General features: G+C 46.5%; 8 protein-coding genes across 8 annotated transcripts; 3 read left to right on the top strand and 5 right to left on the bottom strand.

The window, feature by feature from the left end:
• Nucleotides 1-60: 60 nt before the first annotated feature.
• Nucleotides 61-2,103, bottom strand: EDB91DRAFT_1241667 (uncharacterized protein; the record flags this gene model as incomplete). The annotated part of the gene is made up of 8 exons (XM_041322102.1): nt 61-598; nt 650-795; nt 844-975; nt 1,028-1,172; nt 1,225-1,442; nt 1,493-1,616; nt 1,670-1,870; nt 1,928-2,103. 8 exons carry the CDS (start codon nt 2,101-2,103, stop codon nt 61-63), a joined length of 1,680 nt encoding a protein of 559 aa, XP_041184454.1.
• Nucleotides 2,104-2,347: 244 nt separating this feature from the next.
• Nucleotides 2,348-3,041, bottom strand: EDB91DRAFT_1241668 (uncharacterized protein; the record flags this gene model as incomplete). Its single annotated transcript, XM_041322103.1, has 4 exons — nt 2,348-2,573; nt 2,629-2,697; nt 2,750-2,838; nt 2,892-3,041. The coding sequence occupies 4 exons, from the start codon at nt 3,039-3,041 to the stop codon at nt 2,348-2,350; spliced, it is 534 nt and encodes a 177-aa protein (XP_041184455.1).
• Nucleotides 3,042-4,012: 971 nt separating this feature from the next.
• On the top strand, nt 4,013-4,444 carry EDB91DRAFT_1241669 (uncharacterized protein; the record flags this gene model as incomplete). The annotated part of the gene is made up of 2 exons (XM_041322104.1): nt 4,013-4,273; nt 4,325-4,444. 2 exons carry the CDS (start codon nt 4,013-4,015, stop codon nt 4,442-4,444), a joined length of 381 nt encoding a protein of 126 aa, XP_041184456.1.
• A 4,136-nt stretch (nt 4,445-8,580) lies between these two features.
• Nucleotides 8,581-10,832, top strand: EDB91DRAFT_1192664 (MFS general substrate transporter). The gene is made up of 10 exons (XM_041320554.1): nt 8,581-8,910; nt 8,962-9,149; nt 9,199-9,284; nt 9,340-9,352; nt 9,407-9,493; nt 9,543-9,677; nt 9,738-10,121; nt 10,170-10,286; nt 10,339-10,479; nt 10,530-10,832. Exons 1-10 carry the CDS (start codon nt 8,719-8,721, stop codon nt 10,711-10,713), a joined length of 1,527 nt encoding a protein of 508 aa, XP_041184457.1. The 5' UTR covers nt 8,581-8,718; the 3' UTR covers nt 10,714-10,832.
• Nucleotides 10,833-11,548: 716 nt separating this feature from the next.
• Nucleotides 11,549-12,624, bottom strand: EDB91DRAFT_1093679 (uncharacterized protein). The gene is made up of 3 exons (XM_041316828.1): nt 12,349-12,624; nt 11,867-12,143; nt 11,549-11,820 (listed from the first exon to the last, which is right to left on the bottom strand). The coding sequence occupies exons 1-3, from the start codon at nt 12,351-12,353 to the stop codon at nt 11,563-11,565; spliced, it is 540 nt and encodes a 179-aa protein (XP_041184458.1). The 5' UTR covers nt 12,354-12,624; the 3' UTR covers nt 11,549-11,562.
• A 1,071-nt stretch (nt 12,625-13,695) lies between these two features.
• Nucleotides 13,696-16,197, top strand: EDB91DRAFT_1261497 (MFS general substrate transporter; the record flags this gene model as incomplete). The annotated part of the gene is made up of 9 exons (XM_041324415.1): nt 13,696-14,405; nt 14,521-14,628; nt 14,678-14,773; nt 14,891-14,977; nt 15,027-15,161; nt 15,222-15,605; nt 15,654-15,770; nt 15,823-15,963; nt 16,014-16,197. Exons 1-9 carry the CDS (start codon nt 14,194-14,196, stop codon nt 16,195-16,197), a joined length of 1,464 nt encoding a protein of 487 aa, XP_041184459.1. The 5' UTR covers nt 13,696-14,193.
• Nucleotides 16,198-16,317: 120 nt separating this feature from the next.
• On the bottom strand, nt 16,318-19,802 carry EDB91DRAFT_1342293 (OPT oligopeptide transporter protein-domain-containing protein; the record flags this gene model as incomplete). The annotated part of the gene is made up of 22 exons (XM_041325745.1): nt 16,318-16,516; nt 16,571-16,707; nt 16,760-17,027; nt 17,080-17,154; nt 17,207-17,258; nt 17,313-17,327; nt 17,384-17,448; nt 17,501-17,592; nt 17,642-17,739; nt 17,789-17,983; nt 18,038-18,190; nt 18,252-18,309; nt 18,357-18,388; nt 18,436-18,483; nt 18,539-18,701; nt 18,757-18,886; nt 18,941-18,966; nt 19,023-19,091; nt 19,142-19,236; nt 19,294-19,401; nt 19,459-19,481; nt 19,541-19,802. The coding sequence occupies 22 exons, from the start codon at nt 19,800-19,802 to the stop codon at nt 16,380-16,382; spliced, it is 2,301 nt and encodes a 766-aa protein (XP_041184460.1). The 3' UTR covers nt 16,318-16,379.
• A 3,278-nt stretch (nt 19,803-23,080) lies between these two features.
• Nucleotides 23,081-23,451, bottom strand: EDB91DRAFT_1241674 (uncharacterized protein; the record flags this gene model as incomplete). The annotated part of the gene is made up of 3 exons (XM_041322105.1): nt 23,081-23,162; nt 23,215-23,289; nt 23,348-23,451. 3 exons carry the CDS (start codon nt 23,449-23,451, stop codon nt 23,081-23,083), a joined length of 261 nt encoding a protein of 86 aa, XP_041184461.1.
• Nucleotides 23,452-23,783: the final 332 nt, after the last annotated feature.

A 23,783-nucleotide genomic window follows, 5' to 3' on the forward strand; every position in this document is an offset into this window, starting at 1 on the left:
AGGGGTCTGCGAGCAATGCGAATGAGGAGAACGTGCGATGATACATGAGGCAGGGGACAGCTACTTCCTTGAACTTCTCCGTGGCTTGGCTTCTGCAGATGGGGCAGCCTTGCCACGCTTTGGTTTAGAGACTTTGGTGCTCCCCTTCTTAGCCTTGCATTTACGTTTGATCTGGACGGGTTCAGACTCCTCGTCTGACTCCGAGGACCCTGTTAGATCACTGGAGGAGGGCGACTCAGCACGTGCAGGTGCTGGTGCAGATGGAGCTGGAAGCTTGCGAGGAGAAACTCGTCTGGGAGCAGGAACTGGCTTGCGAGTAGGAACTGGCCTGGGAGTAGCAGGCGGCACTGGAGTTGGTTCATGAGAAGACGTTGGCTCGGAGGGACAAGCTGGCGTTGACTCGCGAGGAGGGGGAGGTGGTGAAATGGAAGGTGGGGGAGAAGGAGGACGTGCTGGAGCCGCCTTTGCTGCACGACATGCTGCCATTTGAGCACGGACTCTTGCCAAGTCGTTATCACTGCCTTCGCGAGAGCTGGGGGTTTTATTGTCATCCATAGTACTGTTGCTGTCACAACCCTCCTCATTCTTGAATATTTTCCTTAGATAAATAAGGGTTAGCGTGAACCTTGAGAATATAACAAAAACTTACACATTCCAAGCCTTGAGGAGGTCTTCTTTCCACTCTGGATCAGGTGAATCTTCAATCAACTTGATGATATTGTTGTAGAATTCCTGGTAGCTGAAGGCACCGTTGATTTCGGACCAGGAATTCTTGGCGCTGATACCGAAACGAACCTGAATAAAAATGAGCGACTCAGCATGTTAAGTTTGAAGTAATCAAACCTGTAAGCAACCATAGGCAATATGTGCCGCTTCTACCGTGGTCATGTTGTGTAAAGCGGCATTGCAGGTGCATGTCGCGCGCATCTCCCCTCCATATGCGCTCGAGGGACTTGTAAAAATGTGCCGCATAGTCTAATAAAAAAAGAATATCAATATAAAACAACATGCAAAAAAACACGCCTACCCGCTCCAATAAGTAGCCATCAAACATGCCTTCGAACATGTTGTCGTCATCGTAGTCTTTACCTGGTGGGTCTCCGGCCCATAGAAATGCCGGAAGTGTAGATGCGGTTAAGCTAACCTTGCTGCACTGTATATCATTAAGTGCCCTGCAAAATGTTAGAATAGCATGGGGCGAACTTTGTAAAAAACAAAATTTACTTGTCAGCATCCTCTGAAAATCTCTTCAGTTCCCTGACTGGACAAAGAAAGCGCGCTAGGACCGGATGGTTGATACCCATGTGGGTGCGTGAACCGCTTCCGTCATAGATAGCTGGATGGATTGGATGATCCTTGGTGTTGAAGGCCGCGTAATGATCGATTTGGCTCTTCAGGCGTGATGCATCGTCAGAGCGAGTAGCCGAGATAGTAGCATCCATCTGAAGATTTATTAAGTACATAATGTGCGCATATATGCGCATGTACTTACCTTCTTGATGATAGTGTTGAGTTCTGAGGCTTTGCGAGGGTCACCAAGTAGAGGTTTTAAGCCTGGAGTGAGTTGAAGCAGCCGAGCGAAGTTCCTTTTATATCGCTCTTGAACCTTAGATGACCTATGGAGTGGCAATACAAAATCAGTGCACGCTAAAATACGAGACTGACTTACATCTTTGAGAGTCGCTTGTCATGACAAACCCGAGCATCTTCGTCTTCTGATAATTCTCCGTTCTCTGCAGCATCGTGCTGCTGCAGAGCTAAACCTACATTGATGAGTTGTTTGGTCTTGCAAAACAAATCAATACAACGCGCGATGCAGCGCGCAGCGGCGAGAAACTCTTCATGAGGATCGATATCAGACTCTTTGTTCCTAAATTGAGTTGTCACAGTTAACGGTGATCAGAATATCTACAATGAATTGACTGACCTAGAAGCACTTTTCTCGTCACCATCTGATAAGCGGCGCTTTTTCTTTAACCTTGTGACCTTATTTGAGGCCCTCTTTGGAGTGACAATGCCTGCCGATGATACTGTATGTAAGCTGCGTGATGATACTGATGAATCTGACGAAGTAACCGAGTGTGAGCGTTTATGCCGCGCCATGATGATGGTGGGGAAAGAGAGATAAGATGGTAACATTTGACGCGTTATTAGTTTTTGTTTGGCGATTATTAATAATTCCAACAAATTAAGGACTCAATTGATGATTATATGCGTGACAAGAAATACACAATTTGTTCTACGATTTACTTTACTATTAGTACATGGCAGTGAGTGCAACAGCAATGAAAAGAAAATAACCTGCAAAAGAGAGCAATGATGACGTGCAAAAGAGTGTAGGTACAAACTAGTTAAGATTGAGGGCTTCTACAGCCGCAGGTAAGGTCATGAAAGCATCGACCTGAGAGATCTGTGTGCGGTTAGAACACTCTCTGAATCCATGGCGGGGAGGCCATGTATACCCGTGATCATCCTCGAATTTCTCCTGCATGCGGATGATACTGGGAGAGTCCTTGGGGATGACGTGAAGTACAACAGGCTTTGCATTGATGCACTGTGGCATGTCTGAGTCCCTGTAAGTACCATAGTAGCTGAGTCAATGTCACAAACAAATCAAAAAAAAATTACTTGGGCGCCAGTGTTGGCTCACAGACCATTGTAGTGTCTGGATCCTCCTCAGTAACAGACTGTAAGTCACTAGAAAGTTGGATTATGTTAGTATAAGTTAATGAGACGCGAAAAAAATCACCTCTTGGCTCGTCCACCGGCTTCGTCATCGCTATCTTTATCTTCGATCACCCTGAACTCTACAGCATTCTTCAACCGTAGTATAATTTTCTAGTGTCAATGATGTCAGTAATGAGAAATTCAAATATATTCAAAACACATACCAATGGGCCTGGGCGTTCTGGCATAAAATCGAGGGTGTAAGTCGGCCATCCAGACAGCATATTGTCGACCTCCAACACAACAACATTGTCATGGAAAAACAATGCCCTGTTGGCCAGGTCGAGGTGGTCTTCAGTATTAGTGATGAGCATTACAAGACGCGTCAAGCGTTTAGAATTAAAGTTGTTGGTATAAGAGATAAGCAAAGATTGACGCGTTATTGAGACATTGTTTACTTCCAGAAAGTGCCAGCTGACTTTGAAAAATCGCATGACGCAAGATTCCGGCGGAGGTTCAATTTGATATCGACCAAATTAACTCGATCATGATCATGCGACACCAACAACACGCGTTCCTACTTAGCCTGGTTTGGCCGTTTGCCCCAAGGCTAAGTAGTGGAGGACCACTTCCCTTTCCACCACGTCTCCTTATTTCCATTGTTTCTTTTTTCGCTCATCTGACGCCTTCTAATTCCAGCCTCCCATGCACACCGCTCTCAGTAGCGTTCAAGCAGATCCGGTCTTTGCTGGCGCCGCGTTGGAAGGTCCCGTTATTTTTGGAAGGCCGAATGAGCATATACCCTCAGTGGGTTCACAGTGAGTCGTCAATTTCAGGTCTCGGAGAGCTGGAGGCAAGTACTGACAGCCTTACAATCTCAGCTAACTTTTTCCTATTGAGGGTCGTTTCACGCCTTGACCCGCTTCGCGTCTATCAGTTGCAGATTAGTGCTCCCATTCCGTTGACCGCCCGGAATTCACGAACGACTATGAACGCTAACTTGACGTCACGCGTTTTGTTATTTCCATGGGCCAAAACGATATCTCCCTGGATAAGGGATTAGGTGAGTCGCTTGCCCTACCGCGCATCCCACTTTGATTTGCAGAGATCAGGTGTGGTTTTTAAGTGAAATCACTCTCCTGTTGGGGTAGTCTACCCTATGTAGGATGTGATGCGGACATTGAGCGACTTCCATCATGAGGTGCATTCAGGTGATTCACACTGAATATTCAGGCATTGATATAACCTTGCATAGATTTAGTAGCGCTTGTATTGTAGATAGACTGAAATAAATAGCCCCTTCCTCCCATTTTATGTCTGAAGTCCCCCGCTCCCTCTTCTCTCGATGGATGAACTTATCTGCCTTGGTTGTGGGAAGGCCTTCAACAGCCAGAGGCGCTTGAGCGCACACGAGGCTTTGTGCAATACTCACCATGAATTTAGTGCACAGGTCAGCAAATCTCACCGGCGCGCTGAGAAGAGCCGAAGGAACAAGAAGAGGAAAATCAACCAACGGGACCACCGAGATGTCCTAGATGAAGCTGACGAAGAAGCCGATCCCCTTGAAGATGTGGGAGACATGGACGCTGGAAACTGGGATATTCAGGTATGTTGTGATTTTTCAATGTTTGCAACTGATATTTTACTTATATCACAGGATGCTGATATTCCTGGAGGTTCAGAAGGATCCCGCCCGCATTCCCCGCCAATACCCGAGCCTAATGCGCCTCCCCTGCGTTCTAACCGTTCTGGACGCGTTATTCGCATGCCCAGATGATACGCCGACTTCGTTCCCGGTGATGACATACCGGAGGTAGCTCAGGCTGATGATATCATGCCCGAGGAGGTGGATCAGATCGGTAATGAATTAATATCTTTTCAAACAGAACCGAACACAATGGGATTGTACCGAGTGTATCCTACTCGCCCCACTCTGTGCCCACGGTCCTCCCTCAGTAGCCTATGCGACACACCAATGTTGCAGCCTGAGGATGGTGAAGATCCCAGCAATGCTTCGTCTCGCCTTCACACTGGCCCCCCCCCTCCCGCCTTCCATCACTCCCGAAAATCTCTACTCCGCATTTAGCAGTCCAACCGCCGGTCTACTGATGTGTTGGCAATATTCCAACTCGAATCTCATTTCCGATGCTGCTTTGCAGCGGCTTACAACTTTCCTCGACGATGATGCTTACGATCGAAGGGACGTAAGAATTTTTAATCCCACTCGAGAAAAGAAACTTATTGCAGAGTACCTCGAGGACCACTCTAATCCTTTCAGCGCTCGGAACGGGTGGAAGGAGTCCTCAGTATATATCAGCCTCCCTAAAGAAAAAATGAAGTGGCCGTCAGAAGGTGATGCCCCTGAGCTGGAAATTAAAGGCGTGCGCCATCAATCATTGATCGATATCATCACGGAAGTATTTGAAGATGGCGCGGCGACAATGTTCCATATGACGCCATTTCATCATATGTGGAAAGTCTCCGAAGAACGGAGCATTCAAGTTTATTCTGAGGCGTATTCTTCGCCTGTAATGACGGAGGCCTTTGTTGAGGTCAACTCCCTTCCCCGCGAACCGGACGACAATCTCGAACGCGTTGTAGCCTCACTCATGATGTATTCCGACTCGACACACCTTTCCAATTTCAGCGCCGCCTCCCTTTGGCCGTTCTACCTGTTTTTCGGTAATGAATCTAAATATACTCGCGGGAAGCCTACTGCTTCGGCATGCCATCACGTCGCATACATCCCTACAGTAAGTCTTTTCAAATTACCTAAATTACTCAACCCCTATTTACAAAAATTAAGATTCCAGACGATTTTCAAGATTCTTATTTCAGTTTCTTTCAGGATGCATCTTCGTCGGAGGTCTACACATACTGCAAGCGCGAGCTTATGCAAGCAATCTGGAAGCTTCTTCTCGATGAAGACTTCATGCATGCTTATGAGCATGGGATTGTGATCCGTTGTGGAGATGGAATCACTCGGCGAGTGTTTCCGCGATTTTTTACTTATTCGGCAGATTACCCTGAGAAGTAAGTTTGTTTGTTTCGGTTTTCGTGGTTCTTAGATTGATGTCATATCAGGATCTTACTTGCTGGAATTAAATTTCTTGGCGAATGTCTATGCCCCCGCTGTCTCATCAAAAAGGCTGATGTATCTGAGATGGGTACAGAGGCCGATATGCATGATCGCTTAACACTTCAGCGTGTTGATGATCGATCCCGTCGAAACAAGATCGATCGCGCACGCAAGCTCATTTTCCAACGCGGTGCACCAGTGGATGGTAAGCGCGTGAAATCAATTCTTAATTCCGAGTCCCTCGTTCCTACACGTGTAAGCATTTGATCATACTTAATTTTAAACTTGTTGCTCATTAAATCTAGAATGCATTTTCCGATCGGCTTTTCGCCTTTGGATTTAATTTATTTTTAATGTTCGTGGTGGACATGCTACACGAATTCGAGCTCGGCGTATGGAAGGCCATCTTCACCCATTTGATGCGCATTGCACATGCTGCCGGGGGTAATGTAGTAAAGGACTTGAACTGGAGGTACATTTTATTATTATTATTATTATTGTTACTGACTACAGTATAATCTGCTACAGGTACCATCGTGTGCCAACATTCGGGAGAGGAACGATCCGGCGTTTTCACACGAATGCCTCTGCAATGAAACGCCTTGCGGCGCGAGATTTCGAAGATCTGTTGCAGGTGAGTATCGAAGTTTCTAAGTTCATTTTATAACTAATTTCAAATCTAATCTCAGTGTGCGATCCCAGTCTTCGAGGATCTACTTCTAGATCCTGATAACGACAAGATAATCCTGGACCTGTTGTTCGACCTTGCTACTTGGCAAGCTTATGCCAAGCTCCGTCTTCATACCGAAGATACTCTGGACTTTTTCGACTCAGCAACAGTTGTCCTCGGCAAGAGTGTTCGCAAATTTCAACGGACCACCTGCGAAACCTACGTGACGACAGAGTTACCTCATGAACACGCTGCTCGGGGGCGTCGGCTAGCTGCTCTGGCTGCCAAGCAGGGTGCATTAGCTAAGGCGAAGGGAGGCACACCGCGCCCAAAGGTAAAGAAACTTAATATTCAAACATACAAGTTTCACGCCCTTGGGGACTACCCTAACACGATCAGAATGAGGGGGACAACTGATAACTACACCACACAGCCAGTGAGTTTTTCATTTTTTATTTTTAGTCACGTATGTAATTCTATTATAGGGTGAACTAGAGCATCGGCAACTCAAGAGACGCTACCCGCGCACCCCTAAAACCAACACTACTATGACTGCAAGCATAGCAAATCAAGATGCTATTGAACGTCTGTGTAATAAGGTAATCAATGCTCGCGCACAGTTCTCTGCCCAGCAGGGTACCGACAACAGACGCCGTCGTGTGCGGACCTCACCATCAGACCATTACCACATCGCCAAGTCTGCTCGTGCAACTTACGACCTCACGGCATGGTTAGGTGAGCTGGGTGATGATCCGGCACTCCAAGTACGTATTTACCATTTTAAATTTGAAGGTGTATCTAATACAGCTATATAGAACTTTATTCCTCGCCTCAAAGACCACTTGTATGCTCGTCTGCAAGGTCTTGAGTATGAAGGCGATGAGCATAACTTTTCCGATGCTGAGCGCAACTCAGTTCTCATCACAGACAACCAACTATTCGAACACAACATCCTTCAAGTCAATTACACTACATACGATATGCGACGTGAGCAAGACTCCATCAACCCCCGCACTCGTGCTGACCTCATGGTCATGTCACATGAGGACGACCGCACCCATCCTTACTGGTACGCCCGCCTGATCAAAATATTCCATGTGAACGTGGAATATTATGAAACCCCTGATTCGGTACGATCCCGTCCGAAACGAATCAATTTTCTGTTTGTTAGATGGTTCAAGCGGGATACTAGTCCAGCCGGTTTTGCTGCTAAGAGGCTGCAGCGTCTCCAATTCTTCGAGGACGAAAGCCCCGACGCATATGGATTCCTTGATCCGGAGTGCGTCATTCGGGGCGCTCACATCATTCCGGCCTTCGCGTTTGGCCGTCCCGAAGGGCTTCTTATTCCTACGATCGGACGGCGTCAAGCAGACCCAGACTGGGTGTTATATTATGTGAATATGTAAGTGTATCATTGGTTTCACTATTTACCCGTTAACTATACACATACTACTTAGGTTTGTAGATAGGGATATGTTCATGAGATTTCGAGGGGGCGCTGTCGGCCACAAGGGTATGCGAGAGTGGGACGACATTTTGCAACGCGAGGGACACGTTCCCGAAGACTCGGATAATGAAGCCGAAGAAGACATCGAAATGACGGACAAAGCTGCTATCGCCGAGGAATCTGATGGGGATCGTGTGAACGAGGGCGGTGAGGATGTAGCTGGCGATGATGAAGCTGACGAAAGTGACAACGAGGATGGTGAAGACTCGGAGGACGAGGACGACGAAGACGACGAAGACGACGACGATGACACCGAGGAGAACGAAGATGACATCTTGAGAGATGACGAGGAGGACGAGATTATAGCTGAGGACGGTGAGGAACTCGATGACAATATACTTATGGAGGAAGGCTATGGCGCCCTTTAGGTACTTTATTTAGCTTTCATCCGATTTTCGTCATATATGTTTAGAATTACTCTATATAATACATTGGATCTATCTGATATGTATCTGACAGCTACTCTACTGGATGAGCTATGTTTGACAGATAGTATGTTTGATGTCATCGTGTCGCTATGATATTTCAAATGTCGAATATGACGCGTATATATAATTGGCGGTGTCAGAAAAGTCAACATGTCATGTGATGTCTGGATTCGGTAATTTTGGTGATGAATCTAGCAATACGTGACCTAGTGCTAATCCTTATTTATATATCAATCCTTTATTCTATTCGGTCTATGGGAGACTAGCTAATCCTGAGTTGCCGGGCGCAAGCGCCTGGCGCAACTATAAAACTTATCTGACCCGAAACTGTTGCCAGAATCTTCAATCTGTCTACTCATCCAGGGGAATGTCAGACTATCGTCCCCTGCTTGATCATACAGGCAACTCCAGTCCCCACTACGGCACCAGCAGTGATGCCACTGATGGTCCAACACTCTCGTACGTTGATGAGCAGAACAGACCAATGGTGGAGAAGAGGCTTATCCGTAAGCTGGACCTTCGAGTAGCCTTCCTGGTTCTGATCTACATCATGAGTTGTGTAAGTCTGGTATACCTAGTGTTTCCGCCACTGCCTAAGCTCTTTGTATAGATGGACCGTAGCAATGTAGCGTACGTGGCCCTTCGAAATCGCCTGGTAGTGGTTTGTATCTTAACCGCCTTCGCCACAAGTGCAGCAAGGCTTGGTGGCTTTGAGGAGGACCTTGGCCTGACGGGGAATCAGTTCAATACACTCATCAGCATCTTTTACACGGGATATGTGTTGATGCAAACTCCTTCGTATGTCTCAGCAGGTTCTCCTTCTACGACGTCTCTGAGAATTCAAAAGCAATGTGTTCTTAGATCGCATAAACAGGCCATCCTTATACCTCTCAAGTTGCATGGCAATGTGGGGCGCTATCACCGTGTTCATGGGTACGTGCTTCTTTCATTTAATCCGACCAAAATCGCATAACGAGGCCCATGGAAGGTGCATCACGAACGTCAGTATCTAACATTCTTGCAGTCCCGTCTTCTCGCAGTTAACACTCCTTCAGGTATCATACTGCTTTTATTTTGCGTTTCTTCCTCGGATTTGTTGAGGCGGCGTTCTTTCCTGGAGCTGCATTTCTCCTCTCACGATGGTACAGTTACCACATACTCTTCGACCGGCATGTATTGAAATTTATCTAGGTATAAGCGCAACGAGCTGGGGTTACGCATGGCGCTTTTCTTCTGCGGCAACTCCATTAGTTACGCTTTTGGCCCACTTGTAGCGTCAGGAATTTTGGCATGCTTAGATGGTACTCTGGGATTTCCAGCTTGGAGGTCTGAAGCGAAATTTCCAGTGTTCCCAAAATTCGAATTGGGCTGACTTTGTTGCTCTAGATGGCTCTTCTTTCTGGAGGGCACTTTGACTATTGTGGTAGCAGTATCTGCAATCTGGATTTTACCAGACTTTCCTTCAACGCCGAGCGTCTGGCTTTCGCCCGATGAACACGTCCTGGCCAAGAGACGTATGGAAGAGGAAACTACAACCGGAGATGAACACCAAGGCAAGCCCGTAGAGGGCTTTTCTGGTCTTGGTGAGGCTCTTGTGGATTGGAAAGTATGGTGGCTTGGTGCTGCTCTTTGTTTCCTAGTCGCCTCTTTATCATGCAGCAATTTTTTTCCGACACTGTCCGCTACAATGGGTTACAGCGCGACTGTCAGCCTCCTGCTCTGCGCACCTCCGTGGATTTTGGGAACTGCAACTTCGTTCATCGTGGCCTGGTCAGTCGTTACTCGTCAGGCTCCGTGTCAAAATTGACAATACCCAAGGCACTCCGATGCAACTGGTGAACGCTTCTGGCATATCGCCGGCCCTCTACTTGTCGGCGTCGCTGGGTTTATCATTGCCATTTCTACCATGAATACGGCTGTTCGATATCTGTCGCTGTATGATCCATATGTTCCTCGTTCTGCTATTCCACTGACCTGCACCGTCAAGGTTCTTTATGACTCAGCCCCCAGTTGCCTTTGTCATCTTTCTCACCTGGGTCATGAACACCTTTTCTCAATCGCAGTCGAAACGAGCTGCAGCCGTCGGGATAATAAACTCGATGGGAATGTTTGGCAACATGGGTGCATCGTCAGTCTACAGCGACCTCGTTATCTATGCTACTACTGACGCCGTCGCAGGTACTTCTGGCCGTCCAGTTGGGGGCCCACATACGTGAACTCATACCTCATTTGCATTTTGACAAGCATTATATGTATTGTGATGTGCTGGGCGTTCAGGCAGCACCTTGCCCGGTGCAATGAAGCTGCTGAAGCCGAAGAGGAAGCTCTAGGGCTGCCAAAGGGTTTTAGATATCTCCTGTAGTCCTCGTTGTTCCACTCTCCCGGAGACATATTATAGACGCGAACGCCGATTTCAGTATGACTGTTGTTGCACAGGGATGTCGCATCCACACCCGACTCAAACGGGATCATATGCATGCCATGATTCCTACTGTGAGAAGATGTCGCCCATTCAAACCGATGTGTGGTATTGAGATACAAGCGATGATTGTAGTTTCTGCCTTGGTTTGCACCCATAGTCGCCGTTAATTTTCGGGACAATATGTGCTTTTCCAGCAGCCCCTGAATGAATAGCATGACCTGTGTTCCACCATCGAAGGCGTACGATGTTAATAGTCGCAATAAGAAGGCCACTGCGCCGACAAAATATTTGTACTTCATGTGCATGAACCAGCACGGGTACCAAATACGGAGCCACCACTCAGACAAGTGTGATACGACAGAATTAGGAGTTTATCCCCAACGCAATTTGAAAGCCATCCAATGTCCGCACTGTCTAAATCATCGTAGCGGCGGCGGGCGCCCATCCCCGATTCCTTTGATTCGAATCGTGTTACGGTAAGTACAGGATGTGATATTAGAAAGAAAATGACACTGAAGTGGAACTATCAGTGAAATCGGGTGGTTCCAAGTCTTGAGTAAGTAGTACAGGATTCGATAAGCATTAGAATAAGTCATGAGACATTGCAAAGTGATTCTGTGCATGCGGATCACGTCTTTCAGATTATCCGTCAGGTTGTTCCGTCGGTTCCAAGCCTTGCATGATACCAGGCGCGAAGTCAAGAACACACTGCACAAACAATGCATCATCGAGGCCAAGAAGAACGTGGGTAAGTTGAGAAACAAAATAGAACAAACGCATGTTTTTTGATCATCTGCTCATATCAGGTGCACCTTTGGGATGTATCTGTTTAAGCGCGTCACGCAGCGTGGAGTTAGCTAGCTTATTGAGTCTTGTGACAAACCGTCCAGAAGTATTGGAAGTCATCCAAGGACAACGAGTATCAAATTCATGCGTGACAATGCCAACACTAGATAGTTGAACGGCACAAACAGCTGCCATGACTTCAAAGCCACACAGGGCATCAAAGTACTGATTGATGGCGACGAAACGGTGATGAACAACCTGCTGTCCAATATTAAGACACTTAAAACACAATTCAAACAAATCTTACCCAATCACAAAGATAATGAGAAAGGCAGTCTACGCAATCAGACTTTCGAGATGGTAACTGCCGTAAACATCGTCGAAGCTCAGCAACAGTAAGAGAAGCAAGAGCACACCTAAAGTCGTCCTTGATAACCATGTGCACGAAACACTTCACTGAGTTCAGGCAACCTACGACTGGTTTTGCAATTGACACGGGTGTTTGACAGTCGCAATCAACGAAGATGTTTAACGTCGCGATCGACGAAAGTGACAACGCTGTGGACGTCGACACATGAGAGCTGCTGGAGTCAGGATAATCAGCACAAAAAAGCAGTTCCGATTCCGAAGAACATCTAGATCTGATGACAAGATCACATTTACAAACCATCGCTGAGAAAGACATTCCCCTCCGAAAAAAGACTCGCGCGTACAGTCCTTGGCTGGGTGATCTCCGATCATCATCACAGAGCCCTCCTCTACGAGTCGGGGATGATGAGGAATACGCACCGCATCGATGAGTTCAAACCGCCCCGATGATAGGTGTGTAACAGCAAACAAGTAATTTCCGAAAGATGGGCGCAAACCCATTTGGAAGAACATCAATGATCAGCGAATGGAGTAGTCCGTACACCAGGGAGACTTCTTACTGTACTAAAACACTAGTAGCGCAAAAAATATCCCGAGTGTACAGGCGACGGAATCGCGCAGCCCGACACTGTGGGTAGTAGTTTCAATGAAATTCACTAGATGAAATCAGAAGATAATTCGGTGAAACTAAGAGCATTAAGAGCTGAAATAGAGGTGCTGATATTGCCGTTTTTTACTCTGAATTCGTAATCTGAAAGCATACTCTGAAAATATGCTGAAGTTGTGCTGCCAAAAGAAATGTTGCCATGCTATGGCACACATCACATGATCAATTTCACTTATTATAATTTGCAATTGGCAGGAATTGAACCCAGGACCTCACACGTCACGCAATTATAAGTGCAGCATCATTACCACTCAGCCACAAGACCATATGAATAACTTCACAATAATAGCAATATATACCAAAACAATGTCACATGACAAAAATGCGAAAAATTTCACCCAAGTGACTGAGTCAGTCCATTCAATTATCACTACAACACTAGCTACTGTTCTATTTACTACCACATAAATTCCAAGTACAGTAGCTTGATATAATCGTAATTGCATTAATGATAAACTACTTTATTTCAGATCAACTGAGAAGTGATTGGTCTTGTAAGCCACGTACATACCATACTACGAAGAAGTGTTACAGTCATTTGCAGAATGCTAGGCCAAAAAATATTCACTACATATATATTCAGCAATAAGTCGGGACAACAAAAATTTAACTTCCGACGGACAATCTCGATCTACAACTTGGATGGGGCGATAGATGTCCAAGGAACAAAAACAAGTTGCTCTACAAATGAGCTTGCTAAATGTCAAAGACCCAGCAATTCATCGTTACACTGGGATTAGTAAATGGTCATTGCGATGATGTATCAATATCTGATCGGAGAATAGAAGTTGAAATACCCCTGTGTATGTAGTGAATTTTTTTTGGCCTAGCATTCTGCAAATGGCTGTAATGGTGCTTGGCAACTGAACCCCAAATAAATTACCATTATAGGAAGGCATGGGGTACCAGTTAGAACACAAGCCCCGACCCATACAGAGCTGAATCTGATTCAGTAAATTTTCTACTGAAAGGATGGTGCTGAATTGAGGGTGATAAGCTGAAATTCAGAATCAGCACTCCAATGAAATTAACTGCATGCAGTTTCAGTGGAAGTTACTCTGAAACATTCAGCACCAGTGCATTTTCCAGTGATTTTCATTGGAACTACTATCTACAGTGCCGACGTCACTGAACCGATCGAATAGCTAGTCTCCCCTAGTCAGAGCATTGAAGGAAAACAGTCATTTCTTCTTAAATAATGCGGATTGAGAGACTTACTCTTCATCGGGCAACGGAAAAAGAGTGATCTCTTTGCGGTATTATCCTGCATGTTTAGGAGAAGGATGACTTGGCAGGGAGCGTCGCTGAATATACGGTACCTATTCAGCGTCGGCGTACGGTACTACTATCGAGTGCGCATCGTGCTATTCGCGTGCAGTATGAGCACAACGCAAAGCATAGCAGGATATGTACCCAGCGGCGTTCGAAAACAAGGGATATCCTCGAACCTCAAATACTCATCCGAGTCACGGTTAGATGTCGTCTAACTACATAGTATTACGTGACGCGCGTCCGTGTGAAAGCGCCAGTCTAGCCCAACACCATATATCCGAGCTGAAGTCATCGCTCTGGCAACCAATCTGTAGATTGTTGACTTCATGTCAGACTATCGTCCCCTGCTTGATCATGCAGGCGATTCCAGTTCCCACTACGGCACCAGCAGTGATGCCACTGATGGTCCAACACTCTCGTACGTTGATGAGCAGAACAGACCGATGGTGGAGAGAAGGCTTCTCCGCAAGCTAGACCTTCGAGTAGCCTTTCTGATTCTTATTTACATCATGAGTTGTGTAAGTCTGGTGTACCTAGTGTTTCCGCCACTGCCTAAGCTCTTTGTATAGATGGACCGTGGTAATGTAGCGTACGTAGCCCTTCGAAATCGCATGGCAGTGGTGTGTATCTTACTAAACCGCCCTTGCCGCAAGTGCAGCGAGGCTTCGTGGTTTCGAGAAGGATCTTGGCATGACAGGGAATCAGTTCAACACACTAATTAGCATTTTTTACACGGGATATGTGTTGCTACAAGCTCCTTCGTATGTCTCAGCAGGTTCTCCTTGTACGACATCACTGAGAATTCAAAAGCAATGTGTTCTTAGATCGCATAGACAGGCCATCCATATACCTCTCAAGTTGCATGGCAATATGGGGCGCTATCACCTTGTCCATGGGTATGTACCTGTTTCGTTTAATCCGACAAATATTGCATAACGAGGGTCATGGAACTTAGGTGCCTCACAAACGTTAGTATCTAATTGCAGTCCGTCCGTTCGGTGCTCGCATTTAGCACTCCTTCAGGTATCATACTGCTCTTATCTTGCGTTTCTTTCTCGGATTTGTTGAGGCGTCGTTCTTTCCCGGAGCTGTATTTCTTCTCTCACGATGGTGCAGTTACCCAATACTCTCCAACCAGCACATATTGAAGTTTGTGTAGGTATAAGCGCAACGAACTAGGGCTACGCACGGCGCTTCTTGATTGCGGCAACTCAATCAGTTATGCTTTCAGCCCACTTGCGGCGTCAGGAATTTTGGCAAGCTTTGATGGTATACTGGGCTTTCCTGCTTGGAGGTCTGAGGCGCAATTAGCTTGTTCCCAAAATTAAAATTTGCGCTGACTTTGGTGCTCCAGATGGCTCTTCTTTCTGGAGGGCATTTTAACCATCGTGATTGCAGTGTCCGCAATTTGGATTTTACCAGATATTCCTTCGACGCCGAGCGTCTGGCTTTCGCCTGATGAACAAACCTTAGCCAAACGGCGGGCGGAAGAGGAAACTGCAACCGGAGATGAGCACCAGGGCAAGCCTGTAGAGGGCTTTTCTGGTCTCGTGGAGGCTCTTGTGGATTGGAAAGTATGGTGGCTTGGTACTGCTCTTTGTTTCATGGTTGCTTCTTTATCATGCGGCAATTTTTTCCCGACACTGTCCGCTACAATGGGTTACAGCGCGACTGTCAGCCTCCTGCTCTGCGCACCTCCGTGGATTTTGGGAACTGCAACTTCGTTCATCGTGGCCTGGTCAGTCGTTACTCGTCAGGCTCCGTGTCAAAATTGACAATACCCAAGGCACTCCGATGCAACTGGTGAACGCTTCTGGCATATCGCCGGCCCTATACTTGTCGGCGTCGCTGGGTTTATCATTGCCATTTCTACCATGAATACGGCTGTTCGATATCTGTCGCTGTATGATCCATATGTTCCTCGTTCTGCTATTCCACTGACCTGCACCGTCAAGGTTCTTTATGACTCAGCCCCCAGTTGCCTTTGTCGTCCTTATCACCTGGGTCATGAACACCTTTTCTCAATCGCAGTCGAAACGAGCTGCAGCCATCGGGTTAATAAACTCGATGGGAATGTTTGGCAACATGGGTGCATCGTCAGTCTACAGCGACCTCGTTATCTATGCTACTACTGACGTCGTCGCAGGTACTTCTGGCCGTCCAGTTGGGGACCTACATACGTGAACTCATACCTCATTTGCACCTTGACAAGCATTATATGTATTGCGATGTGTTGGGCGTTCAGGCAGCACCTTGCCCGGTGTAATGAAGCTGCTGAAGCCGAAGAGGAAGCTCTAGGGCTGCCAAAGGGTTTTAGATATCTCCTGTAGTACTCACTGTTCAGCTGTCTCTAAAAAATACGACATGAATGCCGATGCCATCATGTTTGTTGTCCGCAGGGATGCGACATCTGCACTAGCTTGAACGGGATCCAACACTGTCACGATCATATCACTTCATACTTCAAGATGTTGCCAATACTTTCATAATGTTTCAAACTGATGTATGATATTTAGATAAACAAGCAGCGATCGTAGTTGCCACCTTGGTTTGCACCCCACCATGCCGGGAAAAGATGTGCTGTTCCGGCAGCCCCTTGGACCGCAAAGGAGAGAATGAATACCATGACTTGTGTTCCACCATCAAGAGCTATGGTATAGCATGATTTTTTGAAATTCGAGATAAGAAGGCCACTAAACTCACCGGCGCCGACCAAGTAGTTGTATTTCATGAACCAACGCGGGTACCGAGTACGGAGCCACCACTGAGACAAGAAGGCGATCGCGTAATAGGACAGGACTGAAGAGTTTATTCCAACGCAAAGCCATCCAATGTACGCACTGCACACATAATGAGGGTTCAATATCGACTATCAATGTATTCAGAGCGTACCAGATGATAGGAGTGTAATAGTAATCCATGCGCAGTTTCGGCCAGTAACGGTGAATAATCCAGAAGGGAAGAGGTGCAACCAAGCCAATTAGATAGGATAAGGGAACCCATTGGTACCTTTGACCGGTTGAAAAGAGTTCGTGAGCCAGGCCGCCCCATGCTATGGCTTGCGAGTTGTATGACTGAGGTTGCTGACCAGACCAGATATTTGTTCCTTGTACAGATAGTAGGATTTCACGTTGATTGTCGATGATAGAATTCATCAACACTGAAACAACAAATTAAATGTGACGAATGGATGGGCAGAATGACTCCCTAACCATAGTTGAGAACAGCGCCAAGTAAGGTGCCAATGATCTGGGCCGTGAATGCAGCACGGGGAGGCAATTTGGCATCTGCGTATCTGCAAGTGAGAGGAACCTTCCCTGACAACGAATGTAGACGCACATTGAGCAATCTTCAGGTCACGTAGTAGCAATAAAGCTTGAGACACAGTATTCTGAAGGAAAATCAATCAAAAACAGGTCCAGGACGCGAAGATAAGAGTCCGCACATAGCTGTAAAGGACCTGTCAATATCAACATCAGTAGCGGTCACAGATCCGGAAAGTGTGTCGATACCAACAAAGAACATGTTCGCCATGGGTCTTCCGTTGTGGAGGTAGCCGGCAATCATTTGAACCAATGTTTCTTCACCGAAAGATCAACTTAAGGCACCGTGTAGTGTATAAACGGTACTTACGGATGGAAAGACCAATGCCGGTGATAGCGTACAACGCGCCGAAGAACAAGATAGATACGCTGGCCAAGAGTACTGCGATGACGAAACCCCACCTGAAAAGAATTCGTACTTTTTGTGTCAGATAGAGAGAATGTTGCTCACCAGGGCAGCGTAGAATTTGTCTTGTAGATGACGACCAGCCCAACGACAAAGGAGAGAACAAACGTCACGAGGTACCAACTATTCGGAGCATCTGGATACTGTACGACAATGAGTTAACGTTGTCCATCTGATGTCCCAAGGACTAACCTTCAGCATCTCGCGGTAGTGTGGGTCGAGGTTCTCAATGTTGATGGGAACTTCCCTCTTTCCACTGTGCTTCCAGAATTTCCAATCAAAATTAGCACGCCAACTCCTCAGTGTATCCATGTTCATCCAACTCCAGGCTGCACGTAAGTCATCTTTATTCCATAGGAGGAGGTGAGTGAACGTCGCAGCCAGTCCCTGTGGTGGAACTATGAGCAAAATACTTCACATCAGTAGCATTTCTTGACTCACAAGATTAGTTGACAGAAGGTTAATAATCCAGGTACCGGCGTAGTATGGAAGTCCTTGTTCCGCGACTAAGGCGGGGTCCACCTCGTAGTTGGAATTCATGATCAAAGTCTGATCGTACACAGTTCCGTTCTCGTAAAAGAGGAGCTGCGCCAACTGACATGCATTGCGCATTATCAGCCCGGACATTAGAAATCGCAGTAGAGGTTTTACGTACAAAGGGGAAATTCTGAGATTCCCATATGTTGGTGTAGAATACCGCAACAAAGACAACCCTTCATTTCCCTCAGTAATATTATGCACCGTGACTGAAATCACATACATGCAGAGTATGTAACCAATGAAGCTGGAAAGCTAGGGGAGACGTCAGAAGTTTCATATGCGCTGGTGTGCCAACTGACCTGAGCTTTCAGTGGAATAGTCATCGGGTTAATAACACCCGAGATGTACTGTACAAATTAAGTTCAACTCAAGAATCAACCATATCTAGACAGTGGGCATTACCTGCCAGTCGAAGCACAGGGACAATAGACCAAGGCCCTCGTTTCCGTTGGAACCACCAAATACGCGAGAAACAGCAGCATTGTTAGGAGCAGCCAGGCAGAATATTGAGAAACCAGTGAGTAGTGGAAAAATCCATTCAGGGAACATCTCCCATATAAAGATGCTGATTTCAAGATCGTTAGAATTGAGACTGATTCATTGATGATATCTAAACATACGCAGCAAAGACGACGTAGAAGACCTTGAGCTTGCGGCGTGCTTCGGAGCCATCGCGATAGAGAGCGTCAAACATGGAAAGCAACGGGAGAACACCAGGGTATAACATCTTCGACGGATAAAGGAGGATCCCTGAGAGTCGTGAGCTGAGATTTTGAGCATAGCTACTGTTGAAGATAAACATACCTCGCATCATACCGCCGATCCCATAACTGCGATTTGCGGCGTCAGTGATGGGCGGAGCAGGGAGCACGTCAATGCAACGCACCCGAGCAATTGAGAAGAAAACAACAAAAATATTGAAGAGCCAGCGTTCGGCGTGATGTTATAATACAAACTAATGAGTCGTCAATCACCATTGACCGAGGAATTGAATTATTAGCACACCGTTGGACAGCAAGGACCTCCGTAGCCAATGCAGAGTTCGCGGCTGCACTAGACATGATGATAATGAATGCATTTTCCTTTTTATTAAAGGGTCCCTGATATTCATAAATCATGCGTGAACTTCAAGGTCAGGAGCTATGTGGAAGACGCACTGGATTCAAGTATCGGAACAGTCCAAGACGGGGGATAAATGTTTCCATCGTAAAGCCAATGACATAGGATATGATGGCAAGGAACATCGAAGACACTAGGATAGTTTGCTGGAGTGCCAATCCGAATGAGACCTTTGAGAGAATGTTTGATCAAGAAACCCTCACAGGTTTGAAGTAATAAATTTGAGCTAGGAAGCAGTATACTAAGTGAGTAGGACACTCGACTGAATGATCTTGACTGCTTTACCCAAGGAACCACCAAAGGCGGAAAGGCCGAGACCGATGAAGAAAGCCCGAAGAGTCCAGGGGTTGAGACTAGGATCATCGTCCACGGAAATTACGTGAGTTGCAATTTCTCGCTCGTTCTGAAGAACAACATTCTCGTCTGTTTCAGCTTCTTGGGTGGAAGATTCGATATCCCCATTCACGAAGTAAGATTTCTCTTCCTTCGCGTCAAAGGATTTCTCGTTGGTGGCACTAGGGGTTCGTTCCACCGCTTCAGCAGCCATGGCTATCGAGAAGGAGTACGAGGGACCGAGGCAGACCAAGCATGAAATATCAGATATTTAAGTGTGTATCGGAGGCAGCAAAACCTAGGAAGGAACGGTCTAGGGGGCCGAGAGAGAGATGAATTCCATTCTTGAGAGGTAACAGGCACGGAAACCTGAAATGATACCATCTCGTGGCAGAGCCAAGAGCACCAGCAGCTGTTTGTGGCACTCGCATGACCATGTATATTCTGCACAACGATAACGGAGTTTCTCGACTACAAGAATCAAGCAGTTAGACCCGCGTTGGCTTGTGACGGATGATCTGAAATTAGCCAACCGGCAAATACCGCAACGTCGCGACGCAGATAGGCACTATGTCATTGCACCTCGAATTAGCTCGGGAAAAATATTTACTATACCAGCGGCGAAACCGATATCCAATTGTTGGTCAGTTACGTGCACTATCCACCCCTTGAAAGATAAGAGACTCGATAGAAAATCCACAGGGGCCAGCGTGTATTCCACCAGATGGGCCAAACTCACTGCTATATAAACTTTAGTACGTGGCAGTCAAAAAAACCATTGCTATATAAGATAAAATTCAGTAAGCTCCATCAGAGGCTAAAGTCACGTACCAGACAAACACATCACGGCGAAGCGGGAAATCCGCAATTTGGGTTGATTGTGAAGCAATATGCCACTATCATGTAATCTCTCCTAGTCAGACCAATCCTTCGTATTAAGACTATCAGGGAGAAAAAGAGGATATCATCGTGGATTCCATAAGAATCGACCAGAATCAAGGCTTCCAGGGTCCCACGGCAATGCCGCATTTCAGCAGCATGCATCACCATCAGAATTCCTACCGTCTGCAAAGAAAATCTCTTCTAAAAAGATTCCCTTTGGATGAAAGGAACAAAAGTCCTGATTCGAAGGACCTAGGAGATGAATTTTGCATCAAGGGTCAGAACATTGACCAACCTGCGATCAGTCAAAGAGCCGCGATTCGGTCTCCGGAACCCAATTGTGTGACTGACACTTGGTTGAACTGAACTGCCGGACCTTCCACTGCACCGATCTGAGTCGGTTGAATAACCAAAAGGCTTCCATACACCTGTGCGTCCGGTGTTCCGTAATGAATCATATGCCAGTGCTTTGCAATGAACAACGCTGACGTGGCCCTATAAAACTTAATTGACGAAGTTAAGCTCGTAATGGAATAGTCTTAATACCTGAGGATGTGACTCCAGCCTTGTCGGCGATCTCCTGAACGAAGAACTTCTGCTCCTGCTCGCCGGCTGGAACTACCCGAATTCAAGTTGCCTTCCCTATTAGAACTTGGCAACTAGATTGAGAGTCAACTTGAGTTTTTGGGTTCACCACTTCGCCCGACGAAACATAGAATCGAGAGGACCACGATCCACAAAAAAACATTTTTTGCTCGTTTGAAGCATAACACGTTAGTACTTACTACATGATTCGACCACGATCTCTAGACTCTCGGATTCTCTCCATCCCGCTATCAGGTTTGGTTCAGGGTTTACACTGCATAATTTTGGTGGTGGCTAAGTGACGCGCATTCTAGAGAAAAGCTTATAAACATCATGTAAGCTTGATGAGCTGCACGATTAGGGCTAATAACAGTATCAACTGTCAAGTTCCCTCGGGCTCACTGGTGAGGCCCAGGAGTATTCAAAGTATTCGATTTCCGCCATGAGATCCAGATAATTTTATGATTTGCAACCAAGTTGGAGCGAGCGGCACGACCGCGACGATGCGATGAACGATGAACGATTTTAATTGGCTGACTACGCTACTGATGTAACTCAGGCACTACTACGTATAATATGAACCTCGCCAGCTCATGGGTGGAATAAGGAAAATAGTACTGTCAGTGGGACATTGGCCGGACTAGCACTCCACTATCTGTAAAACAGAACCACCGGTGGGACAGTATCATAAGAAATGTTGTGAGCGGGACTTTGACCGGACTAGCATTCCATTATCTGTAAGAAGACAGAATCGCCGGTGATACAACATCGAGAATAAGGTGAAAGAGGCTAAATTCAAGAAAACACTCCAGCTCTCGACTGCTCATTGTCTCCGGGACGAGACTGGAATGGATTGTGGAAAACCTTGCGCAAGCCAGCTGGGAGACCCAGACTTTATACCATCCTCGGAGTGGTGGGAAGGTGATGGTTGTGAGACACGTGGTAACAATTTTGGGAGAGACATGAGTCATCAGAATTTGACCGAAAAGGTGAGTGTTTCGAGTTTAACTTTACGAGTCCACACCCGTTGTGCCTTCGGCACAGCAAGCAAGTGGAGCACTTCAGGAACTTAATAATTAATAATTGATAATCATAGCAGAATTTTGAAAATTTTGAAATAAATTACATTTTTGAGCAGTATTCAGGATTTTGACAAAAGTAAAGGTACAATCAAAATACTATATACTTTTGTTTAGTTGTGAGAAAATAGGACAGAGGACACAGGAGAATTAGACACAAACAGTGAGACTGAAATTTACCTGGGACACTGGCTTGCAATCCCATGGCCTCATGCCTCGGCCAGTGGGATGCAAGCCAGTGTCCCAGGTAAATTTCAGTCTCACTGTTTGTGTCTAATTCTCCTGTGTCCTCTGTCCTATTTTCTGCTTTCCCGTTTTCCTGTCTCCCATCTCCCGTCCTCCCATCCTCCCACCACTCCAATAATGTCACATCACCCATTTGATACATCACTCCCATCCAATCAGAAATCAAGTCATATTATAGGAACAACTCTAACACAAAAAACTATTCAGAAGGCTCCCAGCCAGGTGGAGGTCCCTCTTTGCGTAGCTCATTCAAATGCCGACGCTCCTCCCAACTTTTTCTCTTCATCTGCTGAAAGATGTGCTTTCACCAAGCATCCACCACCTTGCGATGCTTTTGATGCTTATGTGCCTTCTCCAACTGAGAGCAGAAGGTATCTACATCCCTACCATTATCCTTGAGGTCTTGCTCATGTTGCTCTTCCCACCACATGATGTCCTTTTCCAACTTCACGTTAGATCATTGGAGGTCATGGATTTTCTGATCCATGGCATTGAGATTCTCTCGCCAAGTGGTGACCTTAGCATACGGGTCGTTGAGTCATCTCCGTTCAAGATGCATCATGTGGCTCTCGGACCAGCGACAATGGAGTTCAGCAGACCAGTCAGTCACAGCAGGCGCCGACAACTCAGAAGGAGGGGGTACTGAAGGAGTTGTGGAAGTGGGAGGTGGGGCCAGCATGTTGACGGGCTGGCGATGACATCACTGCAGGTGGGCCGCAAAACTTGCATCAAAGCCCTGCAGAAGCCTGGCATTCCAGTCAACAGTAGGTCTGGGCTCCTGCCTTGTAGCTACCATAAATACACAATCAGACAGAGACAGAGAGAGAAACTCACCTCGTGACATGACCCAGCATGACCAGAGTGTCACGTGATAATGGGCCCGAGCCAGCATCAGGTGCTGAGGAAGCACTGGGAACAGCTGCTGTAAATTGTGTGATCAGACAAAAACAGACACCAAAAAACTCACATGGTGATGTGACCTGGTGTGACAGGGAGCTCTGCGTCACGTGATGCAGCCAAAAACGCGTCTGAGCCAGTATCAGGTGCTGGGGAGGTGCTGGAAATGGCCATAGTGAAGTGTTGAGGGTACTGGGAGGCAGCAAGATTCAACAGCTGATGATGAGAGGTGATGCCAGGTGATCAGAAGAGACGGCAAGTGATTGGGAGCTGCTGGAATGGTAGAGCAGTGTTGTGTCGCGTCGCGTTGTGTCTGGTGCAGTTGGTGCAGAAAAAAAAAACCACGTGAGATTGCCAAATCAAGCAAAATCTACATATGACCAAATTCGGATGGTATATAGTAACGGACAACGGTTTTCGGAAATTGAAACTCCGCTTGACAGAACCACATGAAATTTCTAAATTGAGGTTTAAGTGAGCTAAGCAGAAACACATGGATGAAACAT

This window comes from Suillus paluster (assembly GCF_016628075.1).
Source record: "Suillus paluster strain FC165 chromosome Unknown EDB91scaffold_1, whole genome shotgun sequence".
Taxonomy (NCBI): domain Eukaryota; kingdom Fungi; phylum Basidiomycota; class Agaricomycetes; order Boletales; family Suillaceae; genus Suillus; species Suillus paluster.